Source organism: Marmota marmota, unplaced genomic scaffold (genome assembly GCF_001458135.2).
Source record: "Marmota marmota marmota unplaced genomic scaffold, marMar, whole genome shotgun sequence".
Taxonomy (NCBI): Eukaryota; Metazoa; Chordata; class Mammalia; order Rodentia; family Sciuridae; genus Marmota; species Marmota marmota.
The window spans coordinates 3,519,221-3,541,708 of record NW_026000101.1 but is presented as its reverse complement, the minus strand read 5'-3'; the positions used below and the strand labels follow the sequence as shown (position 1 = coordinate 3,541,708).

The 22,488-nt window shown below is 37.2% G+C and overlaps 1 protein-coding gene across 1 annotated transcript in view; it reads right to left on the bottom strand.

The window, feature by feature from the left end:
• The window catches only part of Svep1 (sushi, von Willebrand factor type A, EGF and pentraxin domain containing 1), a 169,542-nt gene that overhangs the window by 60,326 nt on the left and 86,728 nt on the right, over positions 1 to 22,488 (bottom strand). The window contains 11 exon segments of the mRNA XM_048783107.1: positions 2,680 to 2,881; positions 3,649 to 3,762; positions 5,634 to 5,747; positions 7,500 to 7,596; positions 9,118 to 9,209; positions 9,573 to 9,734; positions 13,281 to 13,442; positions 14,697 to 14,858; positions 17,344 to 17,577; positions 18,150 to 18,314; positions 19,845 to 19,953. Of these exon segments, the coding sequence (XP_048639064.1) occupies positions 2,680 to 2,881; positions 3,649 to 3,762; positions 5,634 to 5,747; positions 7,500 to 7,596; positions 9,118 to 9,209; positions 9,573 to 9,734; positions 13,281 to 13,442; positions 14,697 to 14,858; positions 17,344 to 17,577; positions 18,150 to 18,314; positions 19,845 to 19,953 (1,613 nt within the window).

The window sequence follows — 22,488 nt, the reverse complement described above, 5'->3', positions numbered from 1 at the left end:
CATACATGTACTTCGGATGATGAGGTCCATCACATTCCACCATCCTTGCTAATCCCCTGCCCCCTCCCTACTCCTCCCAACCCTTTGCCCTATCTAGAATTCATCAATTCCTCCCATGCTCCCCTTCCCTCCCCACTATGAGTCAGCCTCCTTATATCAGAGAAAACATTCGGCATTTGTTTGTTGTCTTTTTTGTATTGGCTAACTTCGCATTATCTTCTCTAACTCCATCCATTTAACTGCAAATGCCATGATTTTATTCTCTTTTATTGCTGAGTAAAATTCCATTGTGTATATATGCCACATTTTTTTAATCCATTCATTCACTGAAGGGCATCTAGGTTGGCTCTACAGTTTAGCTATTGTGAATTGTGCTGCTATAAACATTGATGTGGCTGTGTCCCTGTAGTATGCTGATTTTAAGTCTTTTGGGTAAACTTGTTCTTAGTCAGTTTCTGTGGAATGCAGCAAATCATTTAAATCCAACAGAATGGAAAATAGATCTGAGGATGCCAAATGTTAACAAGGTTGTCATGAATTAGGAAATCTCATAGAGTGAGCACAGTGACAATTTGACAATGCCAAGAAGAGTCAAGTTTCCCAGGTCCTCTGTATCCATTTCTTATCGTCTACTCTGGGAGATTATTGCAGAAGATGCAGAAGATGCACAAGAACCTGTATAATATATGCTCATAGCAGTGCCATTCTAAATGTCTCTGAAAAGGGGAATTGGAAAGCGAGTCATGGTATCATCATGGGTCAGGAGAGAAAGCAGCAGCTAAAACAAATGAACCAAAGGTGGAATGGATCCACCCTGACAATACTTGAAAACAACCATGATTGAAAAAGAAAGTTGGAAGAGGATACAGTATGATCCTACTTATGTAACATGCAAATCTGTACTATGTATTGTTTTTCAGAAGTCATATGTGTACTAATTCATAAACCCTGAAAGGGAAAGATTCATACCAACTTCAGGACCATGTCACCACTGAGGAAGGAGAACGTGTGTTTGTGCAGGTGTACATGTGTGCACATGCATATTAGAGGGAATTCAACCCCACCTTAAGAACTTGTTTCTTTAAATAATGTGAATCAAACATAGGCAAATATTAAGGTTTGATAATCACAGGGATGAGCGCATGAATTTCATTATTCTTTGTAATTTTCTGTATGACTAAAACATTTTGTAATTAAAGAGGACATAGCATTAGTATATTCATAGAGACACTTCTGTGATATTGATGGAAAAATGACTAATAGGAATAAATGGTATTGGGGAGTTTAAAGGGATATCTCAGTTGGAATTGGGGGATCTTTACCAGGTTTCTGCACTTGATAAATCTGTTTGATCTACCCATGTTTGATACAATCATACATTGGGAAAGTTCCTCTTCTCCTTTTCTATTGTTAGGATTTAAATGAATTTGATGTTCATCCATTGTTTGAACCCTGGAGAGAATTTGGAACTGTGGCCCATCAGAAAGTGCTAAACACCAGAAAATGCAAAGCACCCAAGAGAACACCACATGGATGAGACCTCATTTCCACATAGAGGGTAGAAGTCTCATGGGCAGAATTTCCTCTCTGTTTCTTCTGCATGGTACTATTGGCTGTTTATGAGAGGATGCTAACTGGTAGGGGCTGACTTGGAAGGGGACTGTGAAATGTCACAACTGAGGTAGACTTTTTTTTTTTTTTTTTTGTACCGGATATTGCCTCAGGAAGACAAAGTCTTTCCCTCAAACCTCACTCAACCACTAGCCACATCCCTAGTCCTATTTTGTATTTTATTTAGAGACAGGGTCTCACTGAGTTGCTTTGCACCTTGCTTTTGCTGAGGCTGGCTTTGAACTCAAGATCCTCCTGCCTCAGTCTCCAGAGCTGCTGGGATGACAGGCAGTGTTGCCACTGTGCCTGGATGACATTATTTTTTTTCTTTTTTAACTATTGTAAATGAATAGAACCAGCAGCATCTTTGCAAGCAAGAGAACTCTGTCTTTTGTATTGCAGGAGTGCTGTCTTCTGAAATTCCCTGCAAGGGGTAGGGGATGAGATAGGGCAGTCTTGGTAAGGATGATGAGGGGTTTGGTTTTAAAACTATATTCTACTGGCACCCTAAGAGCTGCTTCAGGAAGACAAAGTCTTTCTCTCAAACTTCACCATTTTCTACCACTACAGCTTATCTTTTATTATTTTATTTAGAGTCAGATTTCTTTCGAATAATGTTTTTAAACTACATGCTTGAAAATCGTGGATATAGATAGACACTAAAAAGCATGATCACAAAATCCATTTTGATTTTATCTAGTATAAAAAAATTCAGCTAAAACATAAAACATTAAAAAATACGGGTTTTGTCTAGTGCGATTGTACACTGAAATTCTATTTCCTTTCATCCTTTATGACTTTATAGAGAGCAGGGGTTCCCAAACCTAGCTGCATCCAAATCATTGGGAAATGTAGAACATAACAGGTTGTCTGTTTTAAACTTACAGGCTGTCCCCTGGGTTCAGTATAGCTTGTCCTCAGGTGGTGGGAAGATTATACTATAGCCAATCCTTGGGCCAGCATTTCAGAATGGCTGACTTGGGACTCACAGTCATACTCCATAAAGACTACAGAATGACCAAAGAGTAAAGAAAATAAACAGTAAAAAGTCCAGACTTGGCCTTTTACCTGAAGCTATTGGCTCCATCCTTACAAGTGGCTCCATTCTGGCATGGCTGACTGAGACACTCATCGATGTTTTTTTCACAGCGGGTACCCGAAAATCCAGGCAGGCATACGCACAAGAACCTCCCAACTTGGTCTTCACAGGCTGCATTATTTAAGCATGGGCTTGACTGGCATTCATTGACTTCTGTCTCACAGTGCAGGCCTGGGATGGATGAGGAAGAGAAAGAGCCCAGATGGTTACTCCCTGGGAAAACTGGGATCACTCTGTTACATTTTGGGGAGGATCCACTTCTGAAGGTCTAGAATGAAGGCCACAGAGCCACTGGCCAATCATGGGTTGGAGATCTATTCTGTCATGAACTCTGGCTTTTGTGAGTCATTTTAGGACTCTGAATTTTTGATAATTCTCTCTTTTTATCTTCTTTCTGAAACTAAGGTTAGTAATGGACATCCAATGGAGATAATGTAAAAAAAAATAAAATTAATACATTTAGTTCAAAAATTGTCTCTGTTACTTTGACTTTGCCTCTATCCTTCCCTGGCCATTTTCTTTCTTGGAATTCTTCCTCATCAGTTGAGTGTATATGTATTTAACCATATTATTTAGTGTCCATCTGTGATATCCATTTCCCAGTTGTATTATTTTGTATATATTAGTGTCCATTTGTAAATATTTACATGATTTATTTCTAGTTCCCTCTTGAAAGTTTGTCTTAGTATAAACACACACACACACACACGCACTCACACACACAAAAATAAACATATTCCTTTTTTTCTGAACTGTTTGAGAGTAAATTGCAAACTTGATTTAGTGTATATTTCCTCAAAAGTGAGGACTTTCTCTTACATCATTACAGTATACTCATAAAATCTGAAAATAACTTTTATATATTATGTTAGTAAATGCATTAATTTTTATTGTTTATAGGATCTTAAGATAATGGAGGATGAATGGGAACATCTTACCAACATATCCTTTTGCACAGGTGCAGTGATAGCCAGCTAACTCATCAATGCAGGTTCCTTTATTTAAACAAGGATTGGAGTTACACTCATTTATATTTTCTTCACATAGTTGACCTGCAAAAAATGATACAATCTTTGAGCTGGGGAAAACCTGAAAGGACATTAAAACTAATAGTTTTCAAGCAAGTTGGTGAGGTACAAGAATTGAGCAAGTGGGAATTATTGCTAATAAGCTTGTAAAACATATTTGCTCTTTGCCAAGTATGTTGAAATACAAACTACCATGTAGAAATGGAGACCCAATGAGGTCTGTGACATTTCTAAGGATAGGTACAGAAATGAACCTAGAATCATAAATCTTCAAGTTCAAGACTCTGGTTTGAAGAATTTAGGATGCTTAACTTTATAATACATGGAACTACATATCTAAAACATTTATATATCTTATAACATGAAAATGTGCTAAGAGAAAATTTCACCAATAAAAATCAGTTTTTGAGAAGAGTGAATCTAAAAAAATCTGCACATTCATGCAGACCATAATGAGTACTTTATATTTTTTACAGTAAATCCACACAATAAATTTAATGTTTAATAAACAGCACATACATTTAGGATATAGTAAATATATATGTGTGTATACACACACACACACACACACACATATTTACATGTATATGTATTTAGAAGATTGACTCTATTTTTCTCATAGTACATGTCTGCACTCTGGCCACAAGACTTTTTTTTTCTTTTAAATAAGGATTCAACCCTACAGCTCACTCACCTGAGATTTGGAATTTTAGGTAAACAAATATATAATAGAATTGCATCATTTAATACCATATGTTGAGATGAAACTGTACGGACATAGCCCAGAGAGTAGGAGGGAGTACAGGAAAGAAAATGTGCATGAATTTCAAATACAGAAAATAGACGAGTTGGTAAAAATGATTACTACCATAAATTAGAGTGCTTTTTCATTTCTTCATAAAAGTTATTTTTAGATTATAAAGTTATTAGATGTAGTTTCTTGGAAATGTTTTAAAAATTTTATGGAACTTAACTAAAGTATAGAAAATTAATTACATGCCCACCTTAATTAAAATATATATTCAGATATGTTTTTAGTATAGTAACAATTTTATGAGTAAGGTAGAGTACTAGAGGGTTAGATTATTTCAGTGCACTCCATAACAATGTATTGTACATTCTATTTGATGAGGCTATATTATTAATATAATAATTTTAATGTGATTGAACAGGGAATTGAACTATTTTGTGGGGAAGGGAATTGGAAGCTTCAACTCTGATTTAACTAAGGTACATGCGTGTAACATATGCATTCCACAAGACTGGGATCCTAATTGGAAATAAGATATAGTCTATGTTTGTATAAAATTTATCAAAATAGATTCTACTGTCACGTATAGCTACAAATAAAAGAAAAAAATTATGCACTCATTTAAGTTAAATGGAAAGACAGATTGGTCCATAATAATGCAAGTGCCCAAAGTCCAGCTAGTAATTATTCTACCCACACACATTCAAATGTGCACACAGACATGACACCCAGAAATAACATACACTACATAAATTCAGTAAAGTACTAGTGAGGAGCTACAGAAGGACCCATTATGTGTCTTTATATATTTTCTCTCATTTCCTGACTTCCAGTTTTACATATGCAAACCAGGTTCAGAGAAGTTAAGCAACTCATTCAAGGTTACCCATCTAATTGGCAAAGATGGGACCAGGTTTGCCTATTTTATAAACTTTGAGCAATCTCAGACTGTTAAATAAATCTCTTCTTCTTCTTATATAACAGCCTAATGAAAACACTTTCTCACTGTCTATCAAGAATAGAAAATATTCCTATTCAGTGTATTTTTACCTTATTAATATATCTGAATAATACATTTTAACTCAGTGATGAAATATTAATGATACCAAGGTTTATACTGCAAAAACAAGGACGTTTCTCTTACCCGTGTAACCTGATGCACACTCGCAAGTGAATTCTCCAACTTGGTCTTTACAAATTCCATTGTTTTGGCAAGGCAGTGAGCTGCATTCATCGATGTCTGTTTCACACTTTAAACCTAAAATGTAAACCAAACACTGAAGGACAATCAAGGAGAGGGGTTAACAGAAACAGAACCATGATCAGTTAAAGCTTACCATCTTAATAATCTAAATTTATGAGGGGATAGTGGTGAAGAGAGGACCACCTTCTAGTTAAGTATTCAAGGGAAGCACTACTTTTTTTCTAAACATATTTAAGATACCTTGTACATAGAAGATAGCAAAAGATTCCAAATCAGAAGGGTGTTCGGGGAAGGGAGGAGGGAAAACTTAAAGTATAAACTAGAGCCAGGATTTATGTTAATTTCAAAGTGAAAAATATGAAGTTCTGTGTACTTGCTACCAAGGTCACCTTGCTAAGGGGTGAAGATGGAGCTAAATCCTGTCAGACCTCAGCTCACATGCCAGATGCTGGAGAGTGGGCTGCATTTTCCTTTAGGGTACACACAGGCTTTCTATGGGCTACTTCTCCTGGAAACCCATGCTCTTCCTCTACACCCAGGAGTCTCCAAGTATGAGCATCAGCATTATCGGGGAATATAACAGAAATGCTAATTCTCTAACTATACCCCAGATCTACTGAACCAGAAATTCTAGGACTGCTAGAACCTCTAGGGTTTTAGCAAGCCTACCAGATGATTCTGGTGCATATTAATATTTGAGAACCACCTCTCTCAATCATCACTTATTTACAAAAGTCTCAAACAAGATTTATTATTTCCTATGGAATATGAGGACAAAAAAGAATTGTTTTTCTTGGTACTGGGGATTGAAATCAGGAATGCTTCACTACTGAGCTACACCTCCAGCCCTTTTGTTTGTTTGTTTGTTTTAAGACAAAGTCTCACTAAGTTGCCTAGGCTAGCCTTGAGCTTTTAATCCTCCTAACTCAGCCTCCCAAGTCACTGGGATTAGAGGTATGCCTCACTATATCAGGCCAGGCCAACAATTTTTTATAAAACTTCACCCTCTCCCAAGCTTGCTGTAATAAGTGGAATGACAATATTTTTGCTAGCTCTTGATTCTATTTTGTTTTATAACTTTTCTTTGCTATTTTGTGGTGAATCCTTTTATTTAAACACCATTTTTCTCATTAAAAATTTTTCAAGTTCATTGCACATTTTTTTTTAATGCAGAAAACTTTTGAAGAAAACAGGGAATTATTTTAAATTATTTGTCATTTTAAGGTACAATTCCTTTCCCCTTAAACAGTATCTTTCTGGACTCAGCTGTAATTTGAACCAAAATGCAAGAAAACATAATTCTTATAGAACTCCTATATAATAAGGTCCAAAGCCATATTGTTTTTCTAAGCACAGCTTCCAGAAAGACAGAACCAAAGCAACAAATCATGGTCATTTACGAGAACTTCTACCACTAGTTTGTAACACATGAAACTAGGAGTTTGTTTGAAAATAATTATGTGGACAATCTGTTCTATGTTGAGTGTCACAGATTTAATTTGTGTTAGAATGAAACCCTTGGACACAGCTTCTGGGATTGCGTTCCAATTTAAATCATGAGTTATGATGTGAATTTTTCATTGAGAAGATAATTCCTTGTTTTTCTTCCAAACTGCGCAAAGAAAACTAATTTGCAGGGATGTATACTTTTGGCACTTATTTATTTACCTCATTTGACCAACTTTATTTTTGTTCTGATAAGTCTAATGTATCTTATACAATACATATTAATTAGTCAAAGTTTGATTCTATATGACACACTGATTTCACATAAAACATATTAAAATTTGCATTCTTCTACATTACCTGTATACCCAGGTGGACAGAGACAAACGTAACCATGCCCAAGTTGTTGGCAGGTTCCACTGTTGTGGCAAGGGTTTAGAAAGCATTCATGGAAAACCTACCAAATGGAAAAGAAATCTATCAGAGACAAAACCTTTTCTCTGTTCATTTCAGACAATCCTGACTTGGGAATCAGAAGGTTGCAACACAGATGACTGGTTCCTACTTCAGGTGAGTTCATTCAAGATAGCTGGACCGTTGCCTGAATAATGTTGGTGTATAGGCATGTGTATCCTGCATAAACAATATTTTTATTCTTCTTTGGTTGGCACCAGGGATAGAACTTAGGGGCACTTAACCACTGAACCACATATTCAGCCCTTTTTTATATTTTATATAGAGACCGGGTCTCACTGAGTTGCTTAGGGCCTCGCTAAGTTACTGAGGCTGGATTTGAACTTGAAATCCTCCTTCCTCAGCTTCCTGAGCTGCTGGTATTACAGGTGTGTGCCACTGTGCCTGGCTCAATATTTTTATTCTAGAATGATGTTCTGGTAAGCCCAGACAACCAGTGTCCCTAAATGCTGGCTACACATTATAATCCATTTGAAATGTTCTTTAAATACATGAAAGACAGACCACCAACACAAGCCAGCTAAATCAGAATCTCTGGGAGTGCTATCTCTATGTTATTGGTTTTAAAAGATGGCCAGCAGATTCTATTATGCCTCCGTTTTTGATAGTCCCTAATTTAGAGGTTCCTGCAAATTTCAGTGTTCAATAGGCTTAGCTTTTTTTTTTTAGATCTTTTTAGTTGTCGATGGACACAATATCTTTATTTTATTTATTTATTTTTATGTGGTGCTGAGGATCGAACCCAGTGTCTCACACATGCCAGGCACTCTACCACTGAGCCACAAACCCAGCCCTAGGTTTAGCTTTTAACATGACTTACAAAACTTTAACAAGTCATGTTTGGACTAGGCTGTAGGAAGTTGAAATAAGGAATATACTCTTGTTATCCAAGAAAACCAAATGTCAAGGAACTCATGACATTGGGCAAGGTGAATTGAGAGTTATGGCAGAATCTACTAAAGCAACCAGGTTTAACAAATATGGAAAACAATTGGTTTAGTTATGCTCACGAATTATGTTTCTTAATTGTTTAAACTCACATCTTATTCCAAGAAATGTTTTTTTTTTGTCGCAAAAATATGTAAATAGTTTTTCATGAGGTTGAGTAATTCTTCCCGTCTTTCTTTTCAAGTGATGGGCTCTGCTTATGGCCAGTGTTAATTCTTAGTGAATCAGGAGACTCCCACATCTACACATTCTTGAGCAGACATTGCTGGGAAGAACTCCCAATTTTGGTACTTAGGACATCTAGTATTTCACTTTTTGAAAGTTCTTATTGAGAGTCATGAGTAAATGCAATTATTCATTTTACCCCAGTGGTTTCCCTCTCTGTGACATGTAAAAAGACAAATTATTTTCCAAGCATTCCACTACAGAACATTTTATATGTAGAAAATGGACTTGTTGAATGAAATTAACCAAATTATATTGTACTCATGTAAGACTTTGAAAGAAATTCCACCATTATATAGAATCATGATCCACTAATAAAAATTGGACTTGCCTGACTGCTGACTTCATACTGTTTTTGGATGTGTCCAGGAGAGGTCAGATGCACTATGCTTTCCTCTGCAGCTGAGAAAGTTGAACTAAAACCTAATAAAATTAACAGGAAAACATTGAAAAAGATGTCAGTGTGTGGTAGATGTTGCCAATAAGTAAAGTCTATCTAAACACTCTGGTTAAGATTCTGGAAGTCAGAAGAGGAAACAGGAGAGTATGGAGATAGATACATGTCATTAAATCCTAGACTCTTGGACATTTGGACGGTACCAAGTTCAACATTTCCAAAATGACTCTTTGAGTCATTGTTATCAAAGCTCTTAAAGAGACAATTTAACAACTCTAGACACCCCAATTTACTGAAAATAGTGATATTCAGAATGGATGCAACCACAGAGACAAATAAAAGCAAGTCTCCAACATGAGAGTTGTAAGAAAAGGAGTATCACAACTTACTTGAACAATCTGTGATAGATCTGGCACCAGTGATAGTTGTAGTTCCATAAAAAGGGCAAGACAGGCAAAAAGATTTCCCCGAATCAGGTTGATAATAGTCTCGAGGGCATGGATAACACGGCATTAACCCAGAACGAGAGAATTCGCCCACTGGACAAGGTACTGCGAAAGAAAAACAAGCCATTTGTGCATATAGAACCACACACTCTACGTTTAAAAGAACTGCTTTACTTTGTGTTGTAAGAAAGCTACTGAAATACTATACTAATGTAATCCCTTCACATTTTAATACCCACACCATCTTGCCACCCAAGAGAAAGAGCTTGCTTTGTTTCCTCCTGTCTTTAATAAACACTCATTCACTCAATAAAGATTAGAATTGGTCATGGGATAGTGTATTCTGGTTTTTCCATTTATCATTATATTGCAAACTTTTTCCAAATCATTCCCTAGACCATTAAATAACTTCGCATCCGTTTGACAGACCATAATTGATCTAACATTTCCTTCACTATTGGACATTAGATTTGTTTTCAGTTGTTTGTGATAATAAATAATGTTGAAATTTCCTACATAAATATTTGTGTACAGTCCTGATTATTTTCTTGGGATAGCAGTTGAACTTCAGTAGTTGAATTTGAATAGCTGAATTTGAGGAGCTAAATAGTTGGGCCTAAAAATATTTAAAACAAACAAAACAAAAAAACCCCCCAAAAATGAAAAACTAAAGCTATTGATGTGTAACACCAAATCATTTTAGAAAAAGAGGTTCCAACTTACACTTGCATCAGCAATATATGAAATTGCTCTTCACACTGAATGTTTGTTAGCATTAATAGTGATTATTTAAATTTCCTTTTCAATTTGAAGGTGGAAATGGAATTGCACTACACTTTGCCGATAAATGAAGTTGCTCTTGTTAAATACTTAATGTAAATTGTACTTCTCCTATATAGTTGTCTATTATTTATTGCGGGGGAGTATTGTGTGGTTATTTTGTATATATTATTTTTATATATTGTTCAACCTAAGCCTGATTTTTACCTTCATCTGGAGGGCCAAAAATAGTCTTTCCTTCTCCTATGGGTATGTTAACAACAGCAACAACAAGTAACTGGTGGGATTTATTCCTCATGCAAAAATTATTCTTTAAAAATGAAAAATTTCTGACTCTTGAGTTTGTAGGCATAAGCCAAAGACTCTTTAATGACCTAAGAAGTAGGTCATTAAAAAATGAAAGGTCACTTAAAAATGTAAAATGCATAAAGAATGTATTACTTTACCATAGTAATATACTTACATATAATTGCATATTTATTAATAATATTTTATGTCCCATATGCTAAAAAAATGCCAAAAGTGACATCTAAGCAAAAAAGTAAGCTGTACAACATGCTTATAAAAACAAATCAATACAAAAGACATTAAAAGGAAAAGGGATAAAAAGACACCCAGAAGAAAGGGAGGAAGAAAGGAAAAGAAAAAGGAGAGGAAATCTAAGAAGAAATACATGCGGGACCATTTTAGAACTCATGAATATTTAAATTTAAAATAAAACAGTGTTTATCTAGCACCACAGGGGTGTTGAGGTTTGTTATTCTCAGATCTCAGGAATGATAGGCAAACTGTGGTTAAATTCGTGCTAAGACTATTAGGAGAAATGGAGGCAGTTACCAGAACTTTAGAGACTTTCTGGGAATTATAACGGCTTAATTACAAATTTGGTGTTAGACAAACCTCAAGCCTCTTTTAGAAAGCTTAAAAATTTTGTCAAATATGAACTCGTTTCACTAAAAAATCTCTAAGTTGTGGTTGGAGGAAGCAGGGGTGGGGACAAAGTGTTTTACTGCAGAATTTTTTCCAAAATTAGTTTGTATATTGACAAAATTAAAGGTCTCTAGCAGATCTATTTTAACCACAATGTGAGGTTTTGTCTGACTTTAAATAAAAGAAATTTAGTGCTGCTTTTTTTCATAACAGACATGGTTTATGAGTTTCAATGAGGTCCTAGCAAAATTTTTTTCTTAATTTTCAGTGAAATATTAGGTCAATGAACATTACCTGCCTAATTCCTCAGGTCTAAGAGTTTTATCTGCCATGACCCCACTATACTGAGATAATGTAAACAGATGGCATATATAAAAACCTATAATTCAATGTATGTTTTACCTTCTCCCTGTGGCACCCGTGAGGACTACATCTCCCAAGATGCAATACTGGACACACCCCTCCCACCTGCCACACACACAGGCTCCTCACACAGCTGTGTTCCAGGAATCTCAGTCTCTTATAGGATCCAGCTGTATGTGTGGCTGGAGGGAAAGGAGATAGGAGGTGTGTGCCAGTGGGCTGGCTTCTCAAAAATACCAGTCATTCAAGGAGGGAACAGTTTTTTTGATCTTTGGGTTGCCAAAGACCTTAGGCTTTTTACATAGATGTGTAGAGAATGGGGAAGACATATTAATTTTTTTAAAATCATCTTTAGGCATGCTTTTTCTGTCCTCAGTGATGTAGCAGGGGTAGGCCAACGATTTTTGGTGGAGGGGAGTACCAGGGATTGAACTCAGGAGCACTTGACCACTGAGCCACATCCCTAGCCCTATTTTGTATTTTATGAGACAGGGTCTCACTGAGTTGCTTAGGGCCTTGCTTTTGCTGAGGCTGGTTTTGAACTCGCAATCCTCCTGCCTCCACTTACTGCTGGGATTATAGGCTTAAGCCACTGAGCCTGGCCACATTTTTTTTTTTAAACTAACAGGACAACAACTTTTTATTTTTAATTTCATATCATCGACTTTGCAAAATAGTCGCAAATTTTTGGAGTTTTGGGCAGCAGGTTGACTTTGTCAGGCTAGTTTCATTGTTATTCTAAGATTTCATCTTTTTTTTTTTTAAATTTATACCTTTAGGAATTTTCGGTTGGATAACTATATTCAGTAGGGATGTTAGAAATATTTAAAAATTAGAATGCTAACCTCTTGAAGCTAGTGGTTCTCAACATGTGGTCCCTGGACTAGTAAAATCAGCAATACCTGAAAATTGGTTAGAAATGCAAATTGACAGGTCTTTTCCCGGACCGACTGAATCAAAATTCTGAGGACAGGGCCCAGCTATCTGTGTTCTACCAGCCTTCTCTGTTTATGGTTGAGAACGAAAATCAGTGGCTCTCCACTTTAGAGTCACTTGGGGAAACTTAAAAAAATCAGTGCCCAGGCTCTGCCCCAGACAAATTAAACCAGAATTTCTGGGAGTGGAGGTTGGGCTTCAGTATTTTAAAAATAGTTATATAAATGTGCCCATGATTCTAACATGGAGCCAGAGTAAACCACCAATCAAGAAATCTTCACATCATAAGGAATGACATGTTAGACTTCATAGAAGAATCTAATTCAGAATTCTGAGGAATGCTAGACAGGACATCATTTCATAAATGAGGAAACTAAGTTCCTAATTGAGATGTATTTCCATCACATCATGAAGTCACATGCTTATTATCATTTGAGGCCTGTTACCAATTTTTGTACTTCTTTGGATTTCTAATATCACTAGCTCAGTGTTTATATGTATGTTTGATTGGCTGAATAAAAAGGAGCTCTCCAGGTTATTTACATCCTTCGCATGTAGTAGGCATGCAGTTTTGCTGAAATGCCCCCCCATGCATAAAATTGGTAAGTTTAAAGAAAGATCAATGTCTAAAGCTTTGATAACCTCCACAAGCAGAAACATCCACTGCTCCTCTTTTCACGGTTGAAGTGGGTTCTGGACATGAGAGGCAGCTCCGGGAACCAATTTCTGGCTGGTATGTGCCCAGAGGACATGATTCACAAGTCTCAAGCCCGCTGGATGAGTAGGTGCCTTGTTTACATTGAGCTAAAAAGAAAATGTAATGTGATTAATAATGATGATATTAAGTTGCATAAATTAGCTCTGTGCAAGAGGGGTTTTCTGCATTTTAATATAGGACAGAATGAGGGACATGGAGAGCTCTTCCACCCCTTTCCTCCTCCCTCTGTTCTCCAAATCACTCTGATTTTCAGCATTAATACATTTTTGGAGCATTTATAATTATCTAATGCTACACCAGAGTTTATATTTCTCACTAAACATCCACACCTGCATTTGCAGCAATGACAAAGAAGGACGATTTTGAAATTCTTTGTTAGGTGTATCTTATATAACCTTAATTATGAAAAAACCCCCATGTTTCCAACAGTAGAAATATGTGGAAATATTGCATATTTTAGTAGCAATAACAGGAGCCTATAACAATTTAACAAAGAATTAATTTCATCATATCAAGTAACTATTTTAAGAAAAAGCAATCTACCAATTGCCAAGTGTCATTAAAGTCCTTTCTACTAATTAATGGGAGATTTAAGCAAAATATTCAGGCTGATCAGTGAATGTGGATTGGAGTTTGACTTGGAGTAGTTCCAAATGGAAAGATAGATACATGGATTTCTTTATAATGTGGAAAACATTCAGGTAACATCTTATCAGTAAAAGAGAGAAAGAATGAATAAAATTGCTTTCAGGCATGCTCTTTATTTTACCCTATTTGCCATTTAGGTTTCTGAATTGTGACAGGGCTTAGAACCCCTATTATGGAATACGGAACCCTGGCATCCTGAATATTTGAAGTTGAAGGAATTTGAGAAAATAACAGAAGCAGCAAGGTCTCTCTTTCTCTTGCCCTTCTTTCCTGACTCAGGTCATAAGGCCTTATGTAAGTGATGTCCACCCTATACTAGAGGAAGGAATGTTCTTATATCTGAAGACACAAGGACACAGGGAAGAACCTGGACTTTACTAAGTGCCCTCTGTTTATTACTGTCCAGTCAGACCCCTTTGCCCAATCAGACTTCTCTATAACTATCCACTTCTTCATCAAACTTAGGATAAACAACACTGGTTTTCTTGATTCTTTGGGTCTTCATTTCTGAAGGCTCCTGTGTCACACAAGACTTACATCAAATAAATTTGCATGCTCTTCTCTTGTTAATGTCTTTTTTTATAGGAGCTTCAGCTATAAACTAAATGATGGGTAAAGAAATATTTTTTCTCCAATACAACTGGACACAAAATTCAGGCTGCTGCTGAGCAAAATGTCTACTAAACCTCTACCTTTACATTCAGAGATGCTTCTGGAATGGAGGTATTCAGTGTAGGTCCCAGTTGGACAGAGCTTGCACTCAAGTTGCCCTTCTTCATCTTGATAGTATCCCATGCGGCAGCTTTCACAGGCGGAATGCTCCAGAGAATAATAGGTCCCCAAAGGGCAATTGACTGTGGATAAACAGACAAGTAACACTAAGTAAAGCACCACAGCCAAGACACCCTTGTTCTCTTTTTTCCTAAGACACAAAAACAGCAACACATGCTTCCAGGTACAGATTAAATTTTACTGTCAGAGATTTACTCCCAAGGTAAACTTCTAGAAGTGTATTCTTTGAAGCTAGTAGTATCCAGTTTTTTAGTTTTTCTTCAGAAGATGGAAATTTTTATTGACCAAGTTTAAGGCTTCCATCATAGGGCTTTAAAGTATGAGTAAATGCTCTAAGATTCATACACTGTTGGTAGGACTGCAGCCACTTTGGAAAGTAGAATGAAGATTCCTCAATAGACTATGAATGGAACCACCATATGACCCAGCTATCCCACTCCTCAGTATTGATCTAATGAACTAAAATCAGCGTACTATTGTGACAAAGTCACATCAATGTCTATGGCAGGCCAATTTACCATAGTCAAGTTATGAAACCAACTCAGGTGCCTCTCAACAGGTGAATGGAATAAGAAAATGTGGCATATATATGCAATGGAGTTTTACCCAGTCAGAGAGAAGAATGGAATTATGGTGTTTGCTAGTAAATGAATGAACCTGGAGAACACATGTTAAGTGAAATGAGCCAGATTCAGATAGTCAAGGGTCAAATGTTTCCTCTCATGTGGAATCTAGAGTCAATTAAGGGGAAAAGAGGGGAATGGATCTCCTGTAAATAGAGGAAAGATTAGTGGAGTAAAGGAGGGAGATTAAAGGGGAGGGAGGAGGAACAGGAAAAGGAAGAAAATGTGGAATTAATTTGGCAAAATTACACTATGTACATAAGTGAATATACCACAGTCAATTCTACCTCTACGTACATCTATAAAGCACCAATTTAAAAAGCAATAAATAAGTAGAAGAAAGACCAGTAGAGAAGAGGAAGGGAGTGGAAGGAGGGGGTGGGGGGAAGCTCTGATAAACCAGATCATCATGGAAATACACAGCCAACAAAGAGAAAGCCACCAGAAGAAAAAGATAAAACAATGAATGTTTAATCTGAGGCTTTGAGATATTAAAAAAAGATTTTCTTAACTCTTCCTCTGAATACTACCAGTTATGAAACCCACGACCAATCCATTTCAGCATCACTCCGAGAGACCAAAACAGGTGAACTAAAGCACCCCTTGTTCCTGACAGCAGTATGAAGTATCTGAAGTATCCTCAGAGTCATGGCCCCCAAAGAAACAGGCCAGTTTTAGAACTTTCCTTCCTTGGAGGTGTGGAGTGTCTCAGAAATCCTAGGCCAAAGTGGACTCTTCGACTCTGAAAAGGCTGCTATCAAAGTTCGTACAGAGAGGACAGTTGAAAGCAGTACCAAGGTAATTCTAAGATGTCAGTGTTTAATAATTATCTAAGTATTTATTAAAAATGCAGATACCTATGCCTCCATGTCCAAGATGTTGGACCCATGAGTTCTGAGGTAGGTCTGAGTCAAGATGCATTAGGTAATGGTGACACAGGTGGTCTGGAGACCACATTAGGAAATGAGAAGCAATTCTTGATTTTTCTCACAAGGCAGGGAGGAAAGCAGAGCAGGCTCAGAATGACAATTTTAATGTGTTGAATTTGTAACAGTAATGGAAAGCCCAGCTGAGCTCTTGGAATGGTGATAAGAACTGCTGGAGAATGTTTTCTGGACTGGAAACAAGAGCCACATCTATAGAGAAATTAACACAAAGACTCATGCTATTCTAGTTCAGCTCAGTGGACTGAGATCAGTTAGGGGAAGATTTGTTGGGAAACAGATTGGATTGTCCAGATCTTGGCAGTCTACAAGAGGGGTTAAAGATTAAGAAACTCGGCGGAGAGAGCGTGGGGAGTGCCTGCTTGATGTGTATATGGTCCCTTTTGGGTATGATGAGAATATTTTGGAAATGGAGGTGACGGTTGCAGACACTAATGTAATATTACTGAACTGCACAATTTAAAACAGTTTATTTTATGTCATGTGAATTTTACCTCAATTAAAAAAAGTGAAGACTTTGGAATTTACTGAGTGGGAAACTTTGCTGCACCACTGATTGTCTTAATGTGTAAGTTCTCAGCCTCTCTGGCTTCAGTTTTCTCATTTGCAATAGGTGCTTCATAGTAATGGTGCATCCTACAGGTTCTAAAAAGGATTAAACCTGAGAGCTCTCGTCTGGCATACAGAAGTGGTCAAAAAGCATTAGCTGCTTTTTTTTTTATCAAGTTACTGCTCAAAGCTGTGAGATTTTTAAGATCTATAAATAAAAATAAGATTTGAGTCCCTCACTTAAAATAGATCTCTTGTCCTAATCAATAGTGGTTACTTAGATCTTGGGGACAAAATAGTAACAACCATACAATAATAGCGAACGATATGTTTCATATCAATATTCCTTTCTATGCATTGTAACATGGCTTTCCCCATCTCTCCAGACCCAATGTTCATAGAGTATTTATGATCACAGAGAAGAGTCTTACCACACATCCGCCCTCTCAGCACTGAGCCTGGTCTGCAGTAGAGAAAAGCCTTTTCCGTTTCCAATGAATTGCTGTCAGCTACAAGCATTTCAGATGCAAGCTGGAAGGAATACATGGGCTCTTTATTGAGGGTCCTTTTCAGTCGATTTGTGATAGTTTCCAATGTCTTAATGAGTCGTTGTTGATTTTCCCATTCAAGGGTATCGTTTCTTTCATCGGGTAATGGCACACTAGCTGAGATGAAAACAAAACAAGATAAAACATAACATAACACATACACACACACACACACACACACACACACACACACACACACACACGGTGTTTCCGGAAGCCACTTGTAGTTCATTTTTACCAAAAAGAAATGGTATGTTGAAAGTCTTTCAGGGAAAAATTCATTCAAAATAAATTCAACTGCTATACCCTGAAACCACTAGGACATGGATAATACTAAGAGAAATATAATTTGTTTTAATCCTTCTCTCAGATGCTGGGCCTATATCACATTTTTTCTTAACAATAGCATATTAAATTGCTGCGTATTCTCTCATTTTGCCTTAGTACAGTATGCCAAGATGGGAACAAAACAGGGTGCTTGTGGCTATGAGAATCATAGAATACATCTGTGATATTCAACTAGTGGTGGTGAGGGGAAGCTGGCAAAGCTTAGTTAATTATGCTTTCCCCAATTCTTCAATCCAGGGTCATTTCCTAATAATGATAACAGTTGACAGATTTAAGAAATAGGTTTCGAATTAAAAAATTCATATCATATTACCTATCCAAATAGACAAGTTTATCCTTACCTGTGATGTTAAAAATTAACTTAATTTTTTGGTTAGACAATGGGTCACTTCTTTTAATCCGGGAAGTTCTGGCTTTGCCGACACCTGTGGGTGATTCTTGTACGGCATCCAAGAAGTCATCGTAAGAGTAATCCAGCCGGTTAGCTGCGCCCCAACCACCTGGTCCTGACAGTTGGGGCAGAGGAACAAATGATCTTACAGTTGCATCTCCATCCGCATCTAGGTTCTTATGTTAGGTCATAGGTCAGTTGCACTTGATGCTAAATGCCCCAATGACACACTACATATGGGGTTTGGTCTACAATCATCTACTATAATTTTGGGGCACTTCATGTGTAATTTAGATTACCAATGAATTGCACAAAAGAAGGGAACCTATGAAGGTGCCTAGGCATTTATACCATCCTATCTTTGAGATATAGTAAATTATCCTAACACTATAGATAAATAAAGGGTGGGTGTAGAATTGCAGTCAATTCCTATTTCCCTTTAGGGCTTGTTCCAATGAAGGAAAAACATATTGGCTTTATGAACTCAATGTACACGCACAAGTGTCCTTTGTGAGGCTTACGTACAATATCCATATCATGGTTTAAAGGTTGGGTAGTTTCCAGAGGCAATATGTAGTTAAGTATTCATAGGATGCAACTACATAGGGGGACGCATAGATGCTTGGGATTCGCTCGATACCCCGATGTTGATCTGGTTAGGACCTGGGGTTCAGACTTCTTGATATAGGATGTATGGTTGCATAATCTTAATCAAATGATTCTTATTTTTTGAACCTCAGTTCTTTTGTTTATAAATGGAGATGAGTCTTATCTCATAGGTTTGCCTGTGATCTAGAAATCATCTAGCCCAACATCAAGCTATTATTAAAACTCAATAAGTGAATATTAATATCTTCCTGGCCATATTCATCAATATGATTTTTATTATTTTACAAACATTTTCCCTCAAGTATCACGTAGCTATTACAGAAAAAAAACCATATATATTATACTTTGGAAGAATCTTAATAAAAATGTTCAAAATCCACTTGGAGAAAAGCTCCAAATTCCACTTAATGGTATATGAACTCAAATAATTGAATCTTAATGTATTCTGTGTGAGGAATCTCAATGATTCTATGTATATTTTAAATTAATAGTTTAATTGAAATGTTAGTTGAATAAAAATTGCTGCTAGTTCTTTACAACTGCTATGATTCTCTTTGTAATATCATATCACTATTGAAATATTTTGGGGAGGTGCCAGGGATGAAATCCAGGAGTGCTTGTCCCCAGACCTTTTAGTACTTTGTTTGGAGACAGAATCTCGCTGAGTTGCTTAGGGCTTTACTAAGTTGCTCAGGATGGCTTTGAACTTGCAATCTTTCTGCCTCAGCCTGCTATATGAGATTATAGGCATGTGCCACCCCACCTGGCCTCTCACTATTGAATTCTACCATCACAATATAACTACATTTTTATCACCCTGAAGAGTTCTGGCCAATATTTTGAAACAATTTATTTGGTGACCAAATTTAATATATACATAATGATCATTAAGTACACGATTGAATTACATAGCCATTCTATAATACTTAGTGAAGAAATTAATAAAACTTAAGTTTCTGGTTTGCTTCACTCTTCTGGAATTGTTTTATTTTGCAGATCAGTCTTGTAAACTATTGATGCTAAATAATGTAATTACCAATTGCAAAGCCATTTTCATAGTCATAATTATATTCTAGGCAATATTTTTTGGTCAGATCCTCCAGCCTGCAGTCAATGTCATCAGCATCACTGCAAAATGATGGGACCTGTAAACAAAAAGGAAGAGGATCAAGTGCAAATCGCATCTCTGTTTGCTTCGGACGAGTCCTGTGCTTTTCTGCCTTTCACATCTTCATTAGCAGGAGAGGGTGGGTCAGAGCTCTGCATGTTCCTCAAAAGACTCCTGACTTCCTCTACCTCCTCCCCTACAGCCTGTTGACCATCAAGATTAGCCTTATACCTTCTATCTCTCTCTACCACAAGAAGCTCAGGACTCCTGGGATAGCTCTGCCTCTAAACTTTCACTCCATATAGTTCTTCAACTCCGTTGGTTCTTCAGTCCCTTCCATCCCAAGCCCCAAACCTTTCTCTGTCCTTCTGCAGCTCACAATGGGTAAAAGGCAAATCTATTATTTCCTACCCCTCTCTTTATATTCCTTTCACTTTTGCTTCAAATGAAATCCAGCTTTTTCAGTTTTCTGGAATATTTTCCAGAAAATGATTCTGAAAATATTAGAAATTCTAAAATATTGGAATTTTGGGCAGACCTGGGAGTGGAGGAATCACCCGCATGATTCATTACTATTTCCAAGTCATATGTCCTCATACTTCCTTAAATCTTCATAGGTCTGAAGCAAATGCCACCAATGATACATTTACTGTGTCTCTTGGTGGCAGTCATCTCTAGGGTTTTCCCATGCTGAGTCACCCTCCCATTCCCTGCTGATGCTTCTGTCTCCTTGACTTTCCAGTTCCTTTCCTCCTTTCTCTTCCCTTCCAACCATCGTTGGTCACTCACTCCCCTATCACAACCTCAGATGGTATTTGCACCTCTCCTACTCTCAGGAATCCACCAGTTCCTTGACTTCATCAGAGTCCATAAGCCATCACCTCCCCTCACACTGGCTCAGCCTCCATGTCTTTATCCACCCATCTTAGATTCCCCAGTCTGTCCTCCCTTAAATGTCTCTTTCTCACTGTGTTTGCCTGCAGAACCCTTAAACCCACTTCATTTAGTTACCCTGCTTTCTCCATACCCCAACCTTATGACCACTTATGGCTTGAGAGAAACAGTCAAGCTTTCTGCCAATCTTACTACATTTCTTTTGAGCAAACACTCATGCTCACCTAGAAAATTATTTTATGCCACCTTCTCTCTTCCTAGACCTTCACCGTGTCCTCCTCATGCTTATTCACAGGTGGTAAAATAGATGTCAGAGAAGATCCTTTCATACGCTTCCACCGTCATGGGCACCCACTACCTGTATCTGCTCTGACAAACTGCCACCTTAACTCCTCTCTTTCTCTCACAATCTATATCCAGTTTATCAGCAAGTCTTACTGAAGCTACTTTCAGAATAGATCTCCAAATCCACTCACTTCTCAACACCTCCTAATGCAACCCAAGCCACCATCATCTCTTGCTTAATTTTCTTTCTTTCTTTTAATACATATTTTTAGTTGTGCATGGACTCAATGCCTTTATTTGTTTTTATGTGGTGCTAGGATCGAACCCAGTGCCTTACACTTGAAAGGCAAGTACTCTATCACTGAGCCACAACTCCAGCCCCTTGCTTTAATTTCCTATGTGGTCTTTTACTCTCACCCAGCCTCTACTTCTCCCAAGGCCCAAGGTCATGTGAAAGTTAGTTTCCCTGAGTGGCTTCCCATCTCACTTAGAATAAAAGGCAACATTTTTACAGTGACTTTCAAAGTGCTCCACAGTCTGATTTCTCTTCTCACTCTTCTTCTAACCCCTGGGATCTTTTTGCCAGTTCCCGTCACTCAGCCCATTATCCTCTCTCCTCCTGCCACTAGAACCTCTTTATAGTGGTTCAAATTTCCTATCACACTTCTGCCTCAAGGCCTTTGCACTTGCTTCCCCTGTCTGGAACACTCTTCCCCTAGGAAGAACCACAGCTCACAGCCTCATCCCTTCAGGCCTCTTTTCAAATAGGGAACTCATGTGAGGTTTCCCCTCTTTGGGCTTCATTTTACTCCATAGCACTATGCTATCTAGCATGCTACATATTTCCCACACAGTTTCATTATTGTTTATCAATTCATTAGGATGTAAATTCTATGACTGCATGGAATTTTGGCTATTTTATTCACATCGGAATTTCTAGTGTCTAGAATGAGCACACGATACTAACTAAATATTCATTAAATGTGTGAATGAGCATTTCATAGCACATTCTGATCCATTATGCCATCTTTAGCCTGCTACAAATTTAGCTTGTGATAGACACTGAGACTAACACATGCAAAAGTTACTTTCACAAAAATTTCAGTGTGGGTTCTACTTAATATTTATCACCAGCTTGAGATGGGTGATAATTACTATTGATGACTTTTCAAGTACAAGTCTATAGTAACAGTGGCATAATGAGGATAATTTTTCTTGGTTTGCTGGCAATAGTGACAATTATTTTTCTTTTGGGAATTTGGTTTTATTGATTAGATAATAATCTTAAAACAAGTATTTATTGAATAGATGCCAGTTAATGTTTAATGCATTTATAACAATGCTTGGCATACAGCAAATGCCATTATATAAGGAAAAATCCTTTAAATGTTCA